The sequence below is a fragment of the Cyanistes caeruleus genome, chromosome 24, assembly GCF_971803275.1.
Source record: "Cyanistes caeruleus chromosome 24, bCyaCae1.hap1.1, whole genome shotgun sequence".
NCBI lineage: Eukaryota > Metazoa > Chordata > Aves > Passeriformes > Paridae > Cyanistes > Cyanistes caeruleus.
In genome coordinates, this window is record NC_141724.1 from 1,405,424 (window position 1) to 1,421,167 (window position 15,744).

At 59.2% G+C, this 15,744-nt stretch overlaps 1 protein-coding gene across 16 annotated transcripts in view; it reads left to right on the forward strand.

Moving 5' to 3' along the window:
• Positions 1-15,744, forward strand: part of ATP2B4 (ATPase plasma membrane Ca2+ transporting 4) — a 51,699-nt gene that overhangs the window by 10,926 nt on the left and 25,029 nt on the right. For 8 of the 16 annotated variants that reach the window (XM_086862021.1, XM_086862031.1, XM_086862036.1 and 5 more), the window contains exon 2: positions 11,010-11,497. In XM_086862021.1, coding sequence (XP_086718147.1) covers positions 11,302-11,497 — 196 coding nt within the window. In that variant the 5' untranslated portion in view covers positions 11,010-11,301. Of the gene's footprint in view, positions 1-1,722; positions 2,488-4,526; positions 4,796-5,891; positions 6,429-11,009; positions 11,498-15,744 lie in introns of those variants that run through there. The other 8 variants (XM_023942135.2, XM_023942136.2, XM_086862022.1 and 5 more) reach the window with 8 other exon arrangements.

The following is a 15,744-nucleotide window of genomic DNA, read 5'->3' on the forward strand; positions in this document are numbered from 1 at the left end:
GGGGGTCACTGGTGTGACTGGGAAGGGATATCCCAGTTTGAGGGGGTCACTGGTGTGACTGGGAAGGGATATCCCAGTTTGAGGGGGTCACTGGTGTGACTGGGAAGGGATACCCCAGTTTGAGGGGGTCACTGGTGTGACTGGGATGCTCTGGGAAGGGATATCCCAGATTGAGGGGGTCACTGGTGTGACTGGGAAGGGATACCCCAGTTTGAGGGGGTCACTGGTGTGACTGGGAAGGGATAGCCCAGTTTGAGGGGGTCACTGGTGTGACTGGGAAGGGATATCCCAGTTTGAGGGGGTCACTGGTGTAACTGGGACGTTCTGGGGTGCCGGGAGCAGGGAACACGCGGGGATGGATGCGGAATAAACAGGATGGCAGCTCAGGACTGTGCAGGACGGGGGTGCGGAGGTGGGGCTGGGAATGACGGAGCCGGGAATGATGGAACTGGGAATGAGAGCTGGGAATGACAGAACCGGGAATGACGGAGCTGGGAATGACAGAACCAGGAATGACAGAACCAGGAATGACGAAGCTGGGAATGACGGAGCCAGGAATGACAGAACCAGGAATGACAGAACCAGGAATGACAGAACCGGGAATGACGGAGCCAGGAATGACAGAACCGGGAATGACAGAACCGGGAATGACAGAACCAGGAATGACAGAACCAGGAATGACAGAACCGGGAATGACAGAACCAGGAATGACAGAACCGGGAATGGCAGAACCAGGAATGACAACCCAAACTCCAAGGCTCCAGATCAGGGCAGCAGCAGGACAAAATCCAATTTTAGGGAGCTTCCCCATCCAGCGGGAAGCAATGCCCGCGATGGTGACGGAGCCTCTCCCCAGCTCGGCGACTCTTAAATATAATCAGCGTTTAATTAAAGCACGCTAACGGTTTTTAATTGCTCTGATCCCCCCGGGACAGGCCCCGGTAACCGGGAATGCGGTGCCTGCTCTGGATTACGGCAGTGCCTGGCGCTGGTGGGGAGCACAGCTCCAACAAAGCGCCTCTGAAAAGCAGATCCAGGCTTTTTCCAAGGTTTTTTTCCATCCCTCTGGACGCGGGGAGAGGTCCCCCAGAACACGGGTGGGGTTCAGCTGGGTGTCGGGGTGGGGTGACAGCCTGGGGGTCACCCCCTGAGTGGGTGGGTGCCCCTTCCCAGCCTCTCCCACCCACCCCGGACCCCTCACGGTGCCTCCAGGCATTTCCCAACCTCCCCCGAGCTCCTTCCCGGCCGCGTAAATTCGCTTTCCTATTTATTTTCCAAGCTCATTCCCGCTGTTTTCTCAGATCCTCGCTTCTCCCACCTCGGGGGGATGGGGAAGGAGGACCTCGGGAGGCTCCTGGGGGGTGGCTGTGCCCCCTCCCACCCCATCCTGCCTCATATCCCGGCTCACAGGAGCATTCCCTCCTCCCTGCCCTGCCCCTCCCCTGCCCCATCTGCCTCTCCCCTCCTATTTCTCCATATTTTCCAACCTCCGATTCGCCTGGATTTTATTTTTCCCCCCCCCCCCCTTTTTCTTTTTATTTTTCATTTTTTCGCCATCTCCACCACGCCACCACGGGACACTTTAATTTTTTTTTAACATATAAATTATTTATTTGATATCTTTCCCCTTCCCGGGCGAGGGTCGGGATTTGGGGGGGACGGGGATGGAGGGGTGGGTTTTCTTTTCTCCGGGATAAATACCGCCTTTCTGCTCGCCTGGCTCCCTTTAATTAGACTTCTTACTGCATGGAACAGTTTCGCAGTTATATATGGAAAACAGCCCACACTTTCCCAGGAGCGGAGCATGTTGGGAAGGGAAACGGGAGCAGCCGGCGCGCTCTTCCCTGGGAGCCGCGTGTGTTTTTCCTATCGCTTTTCCCGACTTTATTTTTTTTAACCCTTTGCGGCAGCGAAAAGCGCTGGCAGCCCTTGGATTTTCGGGTTTTTTGGGATTTTTTTGGTTTTGTTTTTTTTTTACCTTTCTCCCGTCTCTTTCGTTTAGAGGATCCCCCCGCTAGGCTCGGGGTTTTTGGAGGGGAGGGGGGGAAAAAATATGGATTTTGGGCTGGAGGAGAGTGGGGAGAGGGATCGGAGCTAGGCGGGACGGCAGGAGCTGGGCAGGGATGTGATCCAGAGGGGGATTCCCGGAGCAGGGACCCCCATCGCTGGCAGGAGGGGGACACTGCTGTCCCCAACCCTTTGTCCCCGTGTCCCTAGGGCTGCTGCCGCCACCCCCCCGCATCCGATCCCGCTCTGGAATCCCGGTTTTAGGATTAAAATTAGGATTTTTAGAGATTCCCCCCTCTCTCCGAGCAGCCCCAGTTTCCCTCTGCCGTCCCAGCTCCGCCTCTGCTGCCTCAGTTTCCCCCGCCGTGCTCCACAGGGGGATTTTTGGGAGGGGTTGCCGCCGCTTTGGGGTTTGTTTCTTATTTTTTTTCCGCGGGATTCTCCACGGAGCAGGGAAGAGGAAGCGGCTCCGGTGACAAGGTGAGCCCCCAGGGTGTCCCGAGCACCCCAAAACCCGCGGGCTCCCCCTCTCCTCCTCCTGCCTTTCCCGGAGGAGCAGATGCTTCTCCCGGCTGCTGCTGGAGGAAGTGACGGGACCTATTTTCATCCCCCAGGGATCTTCGGGGTAGGAATCCCCTGTCCCTGTGTAATCCTGCTAAAAATACCGTGCCTGTGGCTGCTCGTCCTGCCCGGTGGCTCTCCCGTCCCCCGAGCGCTGTTTTGCCTCTCGGACGGCCCCGTGCTCTGGGTCGGGCTTTGCCTGCTGGGTTTGGCTTAATTTTGAGCCGAGTTTAACATTCCTGCGCTTTCCGGAGGGGGGGAGTCGGGGATGGTGGGATGGGGTGTGTGTGGGGTGAGCTGGACACCAAAACCGCCCCATCCCACGGGAGAGCCGGGAATGCCGGAGCATCCATGGGATGGGATATACCAGGCTCTGCCCCAGCTCCTGCCAAAATCCTGGCATGGCCTGGAACCCAAAAAATCCCAAATCCTGGCTGTGGCTGTGCCCGGGGCTCTGGAGCAGAGAGCTCCGGGCTCCTCCCGTGCTGCCCTCGGCACCATCCCAGCCTTGGATCCCTGTGGCCTCTCCTGTGGCCAGGCCAGCTCGGACACTGCTCCCTGCGCCCTCCTGGGACAGCATCCAAGTGTTGGGAACGGGATCCCCACCCTGCCAGGATTCCCGGTGTCCCCTCCCTCCCGGCCAGGTGTGCTGGGAGGCTCCAGGGCTGGGATGTGGCCACTGCTCCGTGTCCATCCTGGCCACCCTGCCACCCTGCCAGAGCCGCCCCAGGGCCTGCTTTGCTGCCCTGTTCTCATCCTCCGCAATTCCGAGCTGCCCAAATCCCAGAGCTCGGCTTTGGACGGGCTCTGGGCTGTGCATCAGCGCTAAGCCAAGCCTAGGATGGGTCTGGAGGAGGGAGGAGAGGCGCTGGGGGCAGCGGGGTGGGAGCTGCTGCCCTGGACAGCAGATTCACCCCGAGGGAAGGGACAGGAGGAGGAAAGGGTCACCCACAGTGTGCCAGCCGCTGCCAGATCACCCCGTGCCGGCTTCCCGCTGCTCCCAGGCTGGGAAGAACCCATTTCCCGCTGCCAAGTGGGATGGAGAAGGAGTGGACAAAACCTGCTGCTGCCATCCAGGACAACCCTCCCAAGCCGGCAGCGCCACTGTCACCTCCCCGGGGACCAGGTGGCAGAGGGGACACGCAGGGGACGCCGTGGCCCTGCAGAGGGTGAGGCCAGCAGGTGTTTGCCGCTGCAGGAGAGGCCGGGTTTGCTCCTCATCCTCCCGCATTCCTGCAGCGGCCGTGCTACCTTGTAAAGCTCCGAGAATAATGAGAGGAGCTGCGCTGATTTAGTGCAGGCGCCGCCGGAGAAATACCAAGGCCTTAGATGGAAACATTCCCCCTGACAGCTCGCCTGGAGGCTCCCTGCTTTTCTTTTCCTTCCACCCCCCCTGGAATTCCTGGGCTGCTGCACCCTGAGGAGCGGGGAAGCCCCGGCCGGGGGGCGAGGGCAGATTCCTGACCCCCGGCACCGCGGCCCTGGCAGCTGCCCCGGTGGCTTTGGCACATGGATGCGACACTTTTGGAGGCCTGGACAGCAGGAGCCGGGCTTGTCACAGCCCCCGGTGGCAGCAGGATCAGAGCTCTGGGGTTTGGGGCTCAGGGCTGTGGGTTTGGGGGAGCAGAGTTGAAGGTTTTGGGGGTTTGGGGAGCCCCGTCCTGGATGGCAGCGCTGGCCGTGCCCGGTGTTCGCCTCCAGCCTCTTCCCTGCCCTTTGCAGGAGTTAATTGCTGGCTTGGGCACGCCAAAACCCAGCAGTTTTCCAACGTCAATTAGCAGGAGGCAAAATAGGAGCAAAATGGGAGCCAGGGCAGCTGGAATGAGCGGGGTGGTGGCAGCCACGTGAGTGCCCTGCAGGGTGGTGGCAGGGACATTCGTTTTGGGGAATGTCACCTCCTCCCGCCTTCTCCTTGTGCTTTCCCTGTGACCTTGGCCCTGCCGCCATCCCTCCTCTCAGTCCCACGGCCTGGCAGGAGGAAGGAGAGGAGGAGGAGGAGGAGGAGGATGGTGTGACACAGCCAGGGGTGGGACAATGCCCTGCTGGCCTCCCCACCCGTGGTGTCACCTGAGGGGGTGACAGCCGCGTTGGGGACAGGCCCCCAGCGTGGCGCCCTGCACGTGGCAGCGCCGTGGCCGCGCTGCTGGCCCCGGGAATTGCCAGCGTGGGGGACGGTGACATCGGCGCTGCTGTGACACGGCGGGGCCAGCGGCTCCCGGAGCCTGCGGTAACCGGTGGCTTGTGGCGTGTCCCCTCCCTTGTCCCCAGCCCCATGTGGCGGACGGGGAGGTGCGGGGGAGTCGGGAATTGTCGCTGGTGGGAGTCGGGAATTGTCCCTGGTGGGATCGGGAATTGTCGCTGGTGGGAATCGGGAATTGTCCCTGGTGGGATTGGGAATTGTCCCTCGTGGGAATCGGGAATTGTCGCTGGTGGGATCAGGAATTGTCCCTCGTGGGAATCGGGAATTGTCGCTGGTGGGATCGGGAATTGTCCCTCGTGGGGATCGGGAATTGTCCCTGGTGGGATCGGGAATTGTCACTGGTGGGATCGGGAATTGTCGCTGGTGGGATTGGGAATTGTCCCTCGTGGGGATCGGGAATTGTCGCTGGTGGGGATGCGGGACGAGGGGACCCTGCCGTGCCCTGCCGTGCCCTGCCCTGCCGTGCCCTGCCGTGCCCGCGGGGGCTGGCGAGGAGCAGCCTCAGGCTCCGCATCCCTACAGAGAATTCCCGCAGGAATTCCCGGGCGGCGGCGCCAGCCCTGCGCCCTGGGCTGAGCCGTGGCTGCTTTGTCACCCGCTGTGTCACTCGGCTGGTGACTCGCCCGGTGACTCGGTTTCCCTGGCACAGCGCTCCGTGAGGCCCCAGCGCCTCCTGCGCCTTTCCCCGCTCCTTTTCCAGGGAAAACACCGCGTGTATTCCCCCCAGCCCTGCAGGACCCGCTTCCCCCCCGGCCCCCGGGGGAATGCGGGGGGCTGGCCGTGCTGTGTCCCCCGTGGCGGGGGCTGGCCGTGCTGTGTCCCCCGTGGCGGGGGCTGGCCGTGCTGTGTCCCCCGTGGCGGGGTCTGGCCGTGCTGTGTCCCCCGTGGCGGGGGCTGGCCGTGCTGTGTCCCCCGTGGCGGGGGCTGGCTGTGCTGTGTCCCCCGTGGCGGGGGCTGGCTGTGCTGTGTCCCCCGTGGCGGGGGCTGGCCGTGCTGTGTCCCCAGGGTGTGGCGGGGTCTGGCTGTGCTGTGTCCCCCGTGGCGGGGGCTGGCTGTGCTGTGTCCCCCGTGGCGGGGGCTGGCCGTGCTGTGTCCCCAGGGTGTGGCGGGGCTGACCCCCGTGGCAGGGCGGTGTCGCTGTCCCCGCGGAGGAAGCGGATGCTGCGGAGCGTCCCGCGGGTGCCACAGGTGGCTGTCCCCGGCTGCCACCGCTTCTGCTTTCGGCACCTGCAGCGGGGTGAGGGGACAGCGGGGACGGGACGGATCCCCCTGAACCCCACGGGGACAGGACAGACCCTCCTGAGCCCTGCGGGTGCTGCCACACGCTCCCCGAGGGTCAGGAGGGCTGTCCCGCCTTTGTCCCCTTGGCCTCTCCGGGATGAAGGTTCCGCCACCGTCACCTTCTGCCATCCCGTCCCTCCTCCCCTGGCAGCTCTTCACCCCGAGGGTGACAATCCCCGGCGGGATGTCCCCTGAGCCTGCGAGGCGGCCCTGAGCGGGAGGTTGGTGGCTGTGAGCGGCGGGAGGGGACAGAGCGCGGCGGTGTCCCCTGCGGGCGGCCCGGCGGCGGAGGGGTTAAGGAGGGAAGGCTTCCCTTGCCAGGGGTGTTGCTGGGAACAGGCAGGAGCGGGAGCCGCTGCCATCTGCACATTGCGATTTGGTGAGTGTGCACGGGAGGGGCCCCCCAAGGGCTGCGGGGCCCCCCAAGGGCTGCGGGGCCCCCCCAGCGCTGCCCGCGGCGGCTCCGTGGGGCGGGGACCCCATAAAATCCCCTAAAATCCCCCCCAAAAGAGCCGCTGTCACCGCGGGCTGGCCACCGCGTGCTCCACGTGGCCGCCGTGGGACGCGGAGCCGGCTCAGCCCCGGCTGTGTCCCCTCTGTCCCCTCTGTCCCCTCCCTGTCGCCCGTTGGGACGCGCAGCCCTGGTGCCACATTCCCGCTGGGAAAGGGAATTCCCCCCGCTCCGGGGGGCTGCGGGGGGGTCTCGTCCCCCTCCTCAGCCGCGGGCTTGGGGCTCTCCCGGTGGTTTTTTTCCCTGGATTCGGCCATTCCAGGGGGTTTTCAGCGCCTCTCCCAGCAGCGAGCGGGGTCCGTGTGCTGGGGAGGGGGAGCGGTGCGGCCTCTCCAGGGACAGTTCCCAGCCGGCAGGGCAGGAAAGGTGCCCCAAACCCAATTTTTTCTGCTTTAATTGGCTCTTGGAGTCCGTTTGTCCATCTGGAGAGCGGCTCTGGCCGTGCAGCTTCTCTCATCCCGCTGCAGATGCAGCTTCGGATTCCCAAGGAGAAAAATCTCCAGCCCGAGCCTAGGAAGGGTAATTCTGGGGGAGTTGATTTTTTGATTTTTTTATTTTTTAATTTTTTTTTCCCTTCCTCCCCACTTGGCAATACCAACAGCACGCCTGAGAGCTTTACATTGAGTTTGCCATGGCAACCTCCGGCAGCCAAGTGTTCCCAACACCCCATTCCCAAAGTGGGAGAGGAGATGGACCCCGGTGGGAGCTGCCGAGAGGGGCAGAGTTTGGGGCTGGGGTCCAGGTGCTTGGGGAAGGTGGTTCCACCTCGATCCACCTGATCCAAGCTGGGATTTGTGGCTCTGGGCAGGGAATGTGGTGGCTGGTGATGCTTTTCCTTGGCCTGCTGGTGGGAGATGTCCCAGCTGGAGGAGCTGAGCTGGGGCGTGGATTTCATCCTCCTTCGTGGGTCGATGGAAAATCCTCCTGAGCTCGGGCAGGCGTTGCTCCATCTCCGATCATCCGTGGGAGGACAGAGCAGCGCTCCTGGGTCTGATCCGATGTCCTGAGGCAGGAGGATCCCTGTCCTTGCCCAGGAGCCCAGCACGTGCCAGGCCCCCGGTGCCACCGGCGGTGCCACCAGCGTGGCACCAGGGCCACCCACGGCGTGGCTGAAGTTGTCACTTGCAGCGTCTCCAGCTGACTGATTTCTCTGCATCGCTTTTCCGCCTCCCAGGTTAAATCCAGCGGGGGCTGAGGCCGGGCTGGGCACGGGGGACGCTGGGCTGGTGGCCACGGGCACCGTCCCTGGCAGGACGGAGGTGCCGTGCTGCCGTTTATTATTCCGGGCAGGTTCAGCTGCAGCACCGCGGCGGCTCCGCTGCTCCTCGCCAGCTCCTCCTGCCTGGAGCCTGCACCAGCCTCCCCTCGAGGGTCCAGGGATGGATCCCCGGCTCCTGGGCCAGCTCAGGGAGGTGACACAGCTGGTGACACAGCACGGGGAGCTCAGCTCCCTGCTCCTCTCCCGCCTGGGCTGTTTGCTTCCCTCGGGGAGAACTCCTTCCTCTCCTCGTTCCTGGGGGCTCTGGGAATGAATTCCCGGGGTGAAGCCACTGGGAGCTCCTCAGAGCCATGGCTCTGGTCCGGGTGGATCCTTCCCAGCTCGGCCAGGGAGCCTGTGCTGGTGGGAAGGGGCAGGGATGGGAATGGGGCTGTGATCCCAAAAGGATGCTCAGGGCGGACAGGAGCCATCCCACACCTCGGTCCCAGGCTGGAATTACAGGTGGGACACGGGGATGATGCTGATCCCTCCTTTCCCCCGAGGATGGAGCCAGTTCCAGGCTGGAATCTCACAGTGGGACGCAGGGATGGTGCTGATCGCTGCCCCCTGAGCTGGGTCAGGGGTAATTAAGGGCTAGGCCGATACAGTTCTAATTAACTGTCTCCCTCTTAACCTCTGAGCTCTCCTCAGACAGCGCCGGTTGCTATGAAAGAGGAGGAAATGAGCGTGGTGGGGTGGGGGAATTATGGTTTTTTCTCTTAATCAGCAGGAGCCTGCTTAATTGGGCCTGCCACCTCCTGCTTCCCGCTGCTGGGAGCTGCTGCCGTGCAGGGATGGATGAGCTCAGCTCCACGAGGAGCCGTGGGATAACGGGCTGGGAACGGGCAGGGATGCGGGAGCCAGGGATCCCTGCTGGATGGGGCAGCAGCAGCGCTCTGGCCTGAGGGTGGGAGCTGCAGTGTCCCCATCCCTGTGTCCCCTCCTGGTGTCCCCATCCCTGTGTCCCATCCCTGTGTCCCCATCCCAGTGTCCCCATCCCTGTGTCCCCATCCCTGTGTCCCATCCCAGTGTCCCCATCCCAGTGTCCCCATCCCTGTGTCCCCATCCCTGTGTCCCATCCCAGTGTCCCCATCCCTGTGTCCCATCCCTGTGTCCCCATCCCAGTGTCCCATCCCTGCAGCTGGGCCACAGCTCCCTCCCGAGGTGGGGACATTCTGACGAGGTGGGGGCATTCTGACGAGGTGGGGACATTCTGTCGGTGTCACTGCTGTCCCTGAGGTTCAGTTGGTGCCTGTGGTGCCCTGATAATGCCGGGAGCTGTCCTGGGGGTGCTGCTGGCGGGATAAGGAGCTGCTCCCGAGGGCCAGGCAGGGAGAGCTGGGGTTCCTTGGGGTTCCTTGGGGTTCCTTGGGGTTCAGTCACCCAAAGATTGAAAAGTCCCCGTGGCTGGGGCTGAGGTTGGGGTGATTTGGGACACCCCTGGTGATGGGATCGGGGTGATTTGGGACACCCCTGGTGATGGGATCGGGGTGATTTGGGACACCCCTGGTGATGGGATCGGGGTGATTTGGGACACCCCTGGTGATGGGATCGGGGTGATTTGGGACACCCCTGGTGATGGGATCGGGGTGATTTGGGACACCCCTGGTGATGGGATCAGGGTGATTTGGGACACCCCCGTGCTGATTTGGTGCCTTTCTGAGGGCTGTGTGAGGGCTGGTGAGCACCTCTGGGGTTGTCACCTCTGGGTTTGTCACCTCCAGGACAGAGCCATGTGAAGGTGATGTCCTGGGATCAGCAGTGGACATCCCCCCTCCCTCCTGTCCTTCCCTGTCCTTCCCCAGCCTGCTCTGCCACCCCTGAACCCCATCTCAGGCGGGTGCTGCCGGAGCAGCCGTTCCCCTGTTCTTTATTTCTTTTGCCCTCGGAAAAATTTTATTTTCTCTCCATGAGAGCCTCCCCTCGCAGCCTTTTTGCCTCTGGAGCGCCGGCAGCTTCCCTGGAGCTCGGGAACGCAGCTAACCCTGGCTGACAAAAAGCCCTCTGGCCTGTGCTGTTCCCTGCGTGTCCCTGTTTGTCCCTAGAACTCTGAAATGCCAGCAGGGAATCCCAGCCCCCGAATCCCTGAGGAATGGGGGAGCTGTGGGGTGCTCGTGGTCCCTGCCTGGATTGGTTGAAGCGTTTTTGGGGCTGTCCTGTCCTCGCTGGGTGGGTTGTGGCCTGGGTGGCAGCGTTTAGGGACACGGAGAGCGCTCAGGGCGTCACCTCCGCGCCGGTCATTGATGGAAAAAACCTCGATTTCTGAGAAATTCCCAGCTTTTGGTGGCTTCTCTGCCACTTTTCTCTTCCCCTTCGTGGTTCCTGTGGCATCTCCTGGTGGATGTTGGGGTGCTGCAGTCCCTTTCCCATGGATATTGGGATTTTGGGATATTGGGGTATCAGGATTTGGGATATTGGGACATTGAGATATCGGGATATTGGGATTTTTGGACATTGTGATATTGGGATATTAGGATTTTGGGACATTGGGATATTGGGATATCAGGATATTGGGATTTTGGGACATTGGGATATTGGGATTTTGGGACATTGGGATATCGGGATATTGGGATTTTTGGGACATTGGTATATTGGGATTTTGGGACATTGGGATATCAGGATTTGGGATATTGGGACACTGGGATATCGGGATATTGGGATTTTGGGATATCAGGATATTGGGACACTGGGATATCAGGATATTGGAATTTGGGGATATTGGTATATTAGGATTTTGGGACACTGGGATATCGGGATATTGGGATATCAGGACATTGGGATATCAGGATATTGGGATTTTGGGATACTGGGATCCTTCCCTACCTGCCGGCAGGGCGGGGAGCGATGCTCCAGCCCCACGTCCCACCCAGGGGAGGAAGCAGCTGTTTCCCACTGCCGAAGGGTATTTTTAACCCAAAATCAGGGGCAGGGTTTGTCTGGGCTGAAAGTGAAGAACCACCTGGGCTCCTTTCCTGCCCGGCCCCGCAGCTGCCGCTTTTCCCCGCTCCGCACTCCGAGCTCAACTTCTCACCCAGGAATTTTTTTGCCCAAACCGCGTCTCCGCCGCGTTCTCCCTAAAAATCCCCGCCTTGGGGGTAGCACCGCTCCCCTCTCCCACCCCACGGGGCGCCTCGCTGGTTCCCAAGCGCTGCTAACGCGGATATTTTTGTTTCCCACGGTTGTTTTCGCAGCTCCAGTTGCTGTGGTATCCAGGGAGCCCCCCTCCTCCTCCTCCTCCTCCTCCTCCTCCTCCTCCCGCTGCAGGAGCTGCACGCCGGGCGTTGCTAAGGTCGCCTCCGCGGTAACATGCACATCCTGTTTACACCTTCATCCCGACAACTTGGGCTCGGATAGAGCCGCCCGTTCCCCCCGGGAAGCCCCCAGGGAAAGGGGCCGCACGGAGCATCCCCCACCGGAGCCGCCGGAGCCGCGAGCGAGGCCGCCCCAGGAGCGCCGCGCCGGCGGCACCGTCACTGTGACAAGATGACGAACAACGTGGCTGACCACCACCCCGGGAACTCGGTGGCCGAGGGCAACCATGAGGGGGACTTTGGGTGCTCCATGGTGGAGCTCAGGAACCTCATGGAGCTGAGGAGCGCCGAGGCCGTGGCCCGGCTCAACGACTCCTATGGTGGCGTCCAGAACGTCTGCAAGAGGTTGAAGACGTCGCCGGTCGAAGGTGAGTGGCCCTGCCGTGGGCTGGGGTTGTCACCTCTGGGGTTGTCACCTCTGGGGTTGTCTCCTCCAGGACAGAGCCATGTGAAGGTGATGTCCAAGGGTGGTGGCTCCCATGGTCTGGGGTTGTCATCTCCAGGATGGAAACACGTGAAGGTGATGTCCAAGGGTGGTGGCTTCCATGGGCTGGGGTTGTCACCTCTGGGGTTGTCACTTCTAGGGTTGTCACCACCAGGACGGAGCCATGTGAAGGTGATGTCCAAGGGTGGTGGCTCCCATGGTCTGGGGTTGTCACCTCTGGGGTTGTCATCTCCAGGATGGAACCATGTGAAGGTGATGTCCAAGGGTGGTGGCTTCCATGGTCTGGGGTTGTCACCTCTGGAGTTGTCACCACCAGGACGGAGCCATGTCAATGGTGGTGGCTCCAATGGCTGTCATGTGGTCTGGGGTTGTCACTTCTGGGATGGGGACACATGAAGGTGACACTCGAAGATGGTGTCTCCATGGGCTGTCTCATGGTCTGGGGTTGTCACCTCTGGGATGGAGCCACACAAAGGTCACATCCAAGGGTGGTGGCTGCAGTGGCCATGCCGTGGTCTGGGGTTGTCACCTCTGGGATGGAGCCACGTGAAGGTGACACCCGAGGGTGGTGTCTCCAGCAGCTGGGCTCGGTTGGTCCCATCACGCTCGGTGTCCGTCATGGAGGCGGCTCCTGGTGTGTGGTGAAATGGTCATTTGGGGTGGAAGAGGAGGAAGAAGGAGGGGAAATGTCTTCCCGGGGGTTCCCTGAGGTGTAACCCCGATCCCCTGGGAGGCTGGAGCACGTGTGGGGTGTGGGGTGGGGTGGGGTGAGGAGCTCCTCCCCATGGCCCAGCTGCCGCTCCAGCTGTTCTGTTAAATCCTTTATGGAGTTGGGGTGGGAGGGGAGCTGTGAAGCTCAGAGGTGAAGCTGGCGAGGTGGCCGAGTGACACCTGCAGCTGTTGGTGGCACTTGGGGCAAGGGACGGGGACAGCACGTCCCCAAAGGGGGTGGGGGATGCACCCAGGGGTGGGGAGATGGGCCCACCCTGGTCTGGGGATTCTCCAAGGAAAACATGGAGCGGTGGCAGTGACACCTGGGGTCACCTCTGGGACCCCTCAGGATGTCACCTCTGCCCTCACGGGCTGGGCTGGCCTTTGGGGTCCCCTCATCAGCGAGGCTGGTGGCACTGGGGGTGCCTTGGCACAGCAGTGGAGCCTTCCCTGGCACTGAGGGGTGCAGGGGGCAGAGAGACCCCGATTCCAGCTCCGAGGGTTTTCCTGGAGCTGTGGGATGAGAGTTCAGCCCTGGATCCATGGGATGAGGATTCACCCCTGGATCCATGGGATGAGGGTTCACCCCTGGATCCATGGGATGAGAGTTCACCCCTGGATCCATGGGATGGGGGCTCAGCCCTGGATCCATGGGATGGGGGCTCAGCCCTGGATCCATGGGATGAGAGTTCACTCCTGGATCCATGGGATGGGGGCTCAGCCCTGGATCCATGGGATGGGGGCTCAGCCCTGGATCCATGGGATGGCTGAGCCCCGGCTGGGACAATCCGTGGGATATTTTTAGTGCTGCAAGGGGGGGATTCGAAGCTTTCCAGCTGGGAGCGGGAAGGAGAGACAATATCGGGATGTCGTTAGAGAAGGGGGGAAATCCCGGTGGAAATCCAAAGCCCAGGTCACAGAACAATGTGCTCGTGCCTGCCAAAGCGGGATCACGCAGCTTTGGGGTGGGAGGAGAGGCTGGAGGAGCGCCTGTGGCGTTTGGGATCCGTGGGGACCCTCCCGTGTCCCCCTGTGTCCCCCACGTGTGTCCCCACGTGTGTCCCCACGTGTGTCCCCGCGGCTCCCGGCCATGAGCCGCATTTTCCATGGGCTGGGTGGGAATCGAGGCCGGGACATCCCAGGATCCCGCTCAGCCTCCTCCTCCTCCTCCTCAGGGCTGGGTGGGGACACCCCGGCTGCTGCCAGCTGCCAGCTGTCCCCTCCCTGCAGCTGGGCTGGAGTCACAGCGGGAGCTGGGAATGGGATCTGGAATGGGAGCAGGGAATGGGATCTGGAATGGGATCTGGAATGGGAGCAGGGAATGGGATCCGGGAATGGGATCTGGAATGGGAGCAGGGAATGGGATCTGGAATGGGATCTGGAATGGGAGCTGGAATGGGATCTGGAATGGGAGCAGGAATGGGATCTGGAATGGGAGCAGGGAATGGGATCTGGAATGGGAGCAGGGAATGGGATCTGGGAATGGGATCTGGAATGGGAGCAGGGAATGGGATCTGGAATGGGAGCAGGAATGGGATCTGGAATGGGAGCAAAAATGGGATCTGGAATGGGGTCTGGGAATGGGATCCGGGAATGGGATCCATCCTGCTCCATCCCACTGCTGCTTCCTGCTCCAAGCGACACGGGGCTGGCACAGAGGTGTCCCCAGGGTGACACGGGGCTGGCACAGAGGTGTCCCCAGGGTGACACGGGGCTGGCACACAGGTGTCCCCAGGGTGACACGGGGCTGGCACAGAGGTGTCCCCAGGGTGACACCGGGCTGGCACAGAGGTGTCCCCAGGGTGACACGGGGCTGGCACAGAGGTGTCCCCAGGGTGACACCGGGCTGGCACAGAGGTGTCCCCAGGGTGACACCGGGCTGACACAGAGGTGTCCCCAGGGTGACACCGGGCTGGCACAGAGGTGTCCCCAGGGTGACACGGGGCTGTCCCTTGACCGAGGCCCGGGTCCCCGTCACTGCCAGGCTGCTCCAGGCACCACCGGGATGCATCCAGGGCCATTCCCGGAGCATCCCAGGACCTGGCAGCGGCCCCAGGGACATCTTAAGGTGGAAAGGGATTGGGGGGTCCCTTAAGGATGTCCTGGGCAGGGGGGGTTGCTCCCTCCAGGGACCCCTCAGTGTTCATTTGGGGTGGCCGTGGCGCATTGTCACTGTCCCCCATCGCTGCCTGGGCGGGCTCTCGAGGGGCTCAGCACCCCATTTGTTCCACATTTCCCCCAAATCCTCGCTCCCAGCTCTCTCTCGGCTCCCACACTTTTCCAGCAGCACCAGCCCAAATTCTCCTCCATCTCCGGGTTTGGGTCCGGTGTTCCCGGGGCTGGAGACGCTCCAGGCACTGCCAGGGCACAGGGCTCAGGTGGCTGAGGTGCTGCCAGTGCCAGAATTGCCCAGATTTGCCCAGTTTTGCCCAGATTTGCCCAGATTTGCCCGGATTTTATGGCTCATTTGATGTAAACAAAGGCACCGGTGCCAGCTGGCAGCGCCTGGGCACTCGCCAGGCCGCAGCCCTGGTGTCCCTGCAGCCAGCCTGGGTGAACAGAGGCTTTTCAAGAGAAGCTTCAATTCCTGAAAGACAAAAAACCCTTTAGAATGTTTTAAAATTTTGTGTGTTTTGTAATTTAATTTGTTTATATTTGTATTTATATTTTATTAATTTATGTATTGCTTATTGCGATTTAATTGTATTTTATTTACTTATGCATTATTTGTTTTCATAATTATTTATTTATATTTATACATTATTTATTATGTTTTATTATTTTATTTAGATATTATTATTTATACATCGTAATATTCACATATTTAATATTATGTATTATTTATTATTTTACTTTTATTTATTTTTATTTATGTATATTTTTATTACATTTTATTTAATTAATTTTTGTTTATGTTTTTATCTATATTTCATTTATAAATAAATATTTATAAATCTTTATTAATTTATTATTTATATTAATATTTATTTATAAACAAATATATTTATCAACAACATATTTATTCAAGAAATGAACACTTATTTATATTATTTACATTTTATTAATCTTATTTATATTTATATTATATTGTGTTATATATATTTTTGTTTATATATTTTTGTATTTATATATAAATATATTTATAGGAATATAATATAAAATATTATATTATGCTATATATTATATTATACTATATATTATATTATTTTATGTTATGTCATATTATATTATATTATATTATATTATATTATATTATATTATATTATATTATATTATATTACATTATATTATATTATATTATATTATATTATATTATATTATGTTATGTTATGTTATGTTATATTATATTATATTATATTATATTATATTATGTCATATTATATTATATTATGTCATATTATAATATATTATATTACATTACATTACATTACATTACATTATATTATTTATAATTGGCTC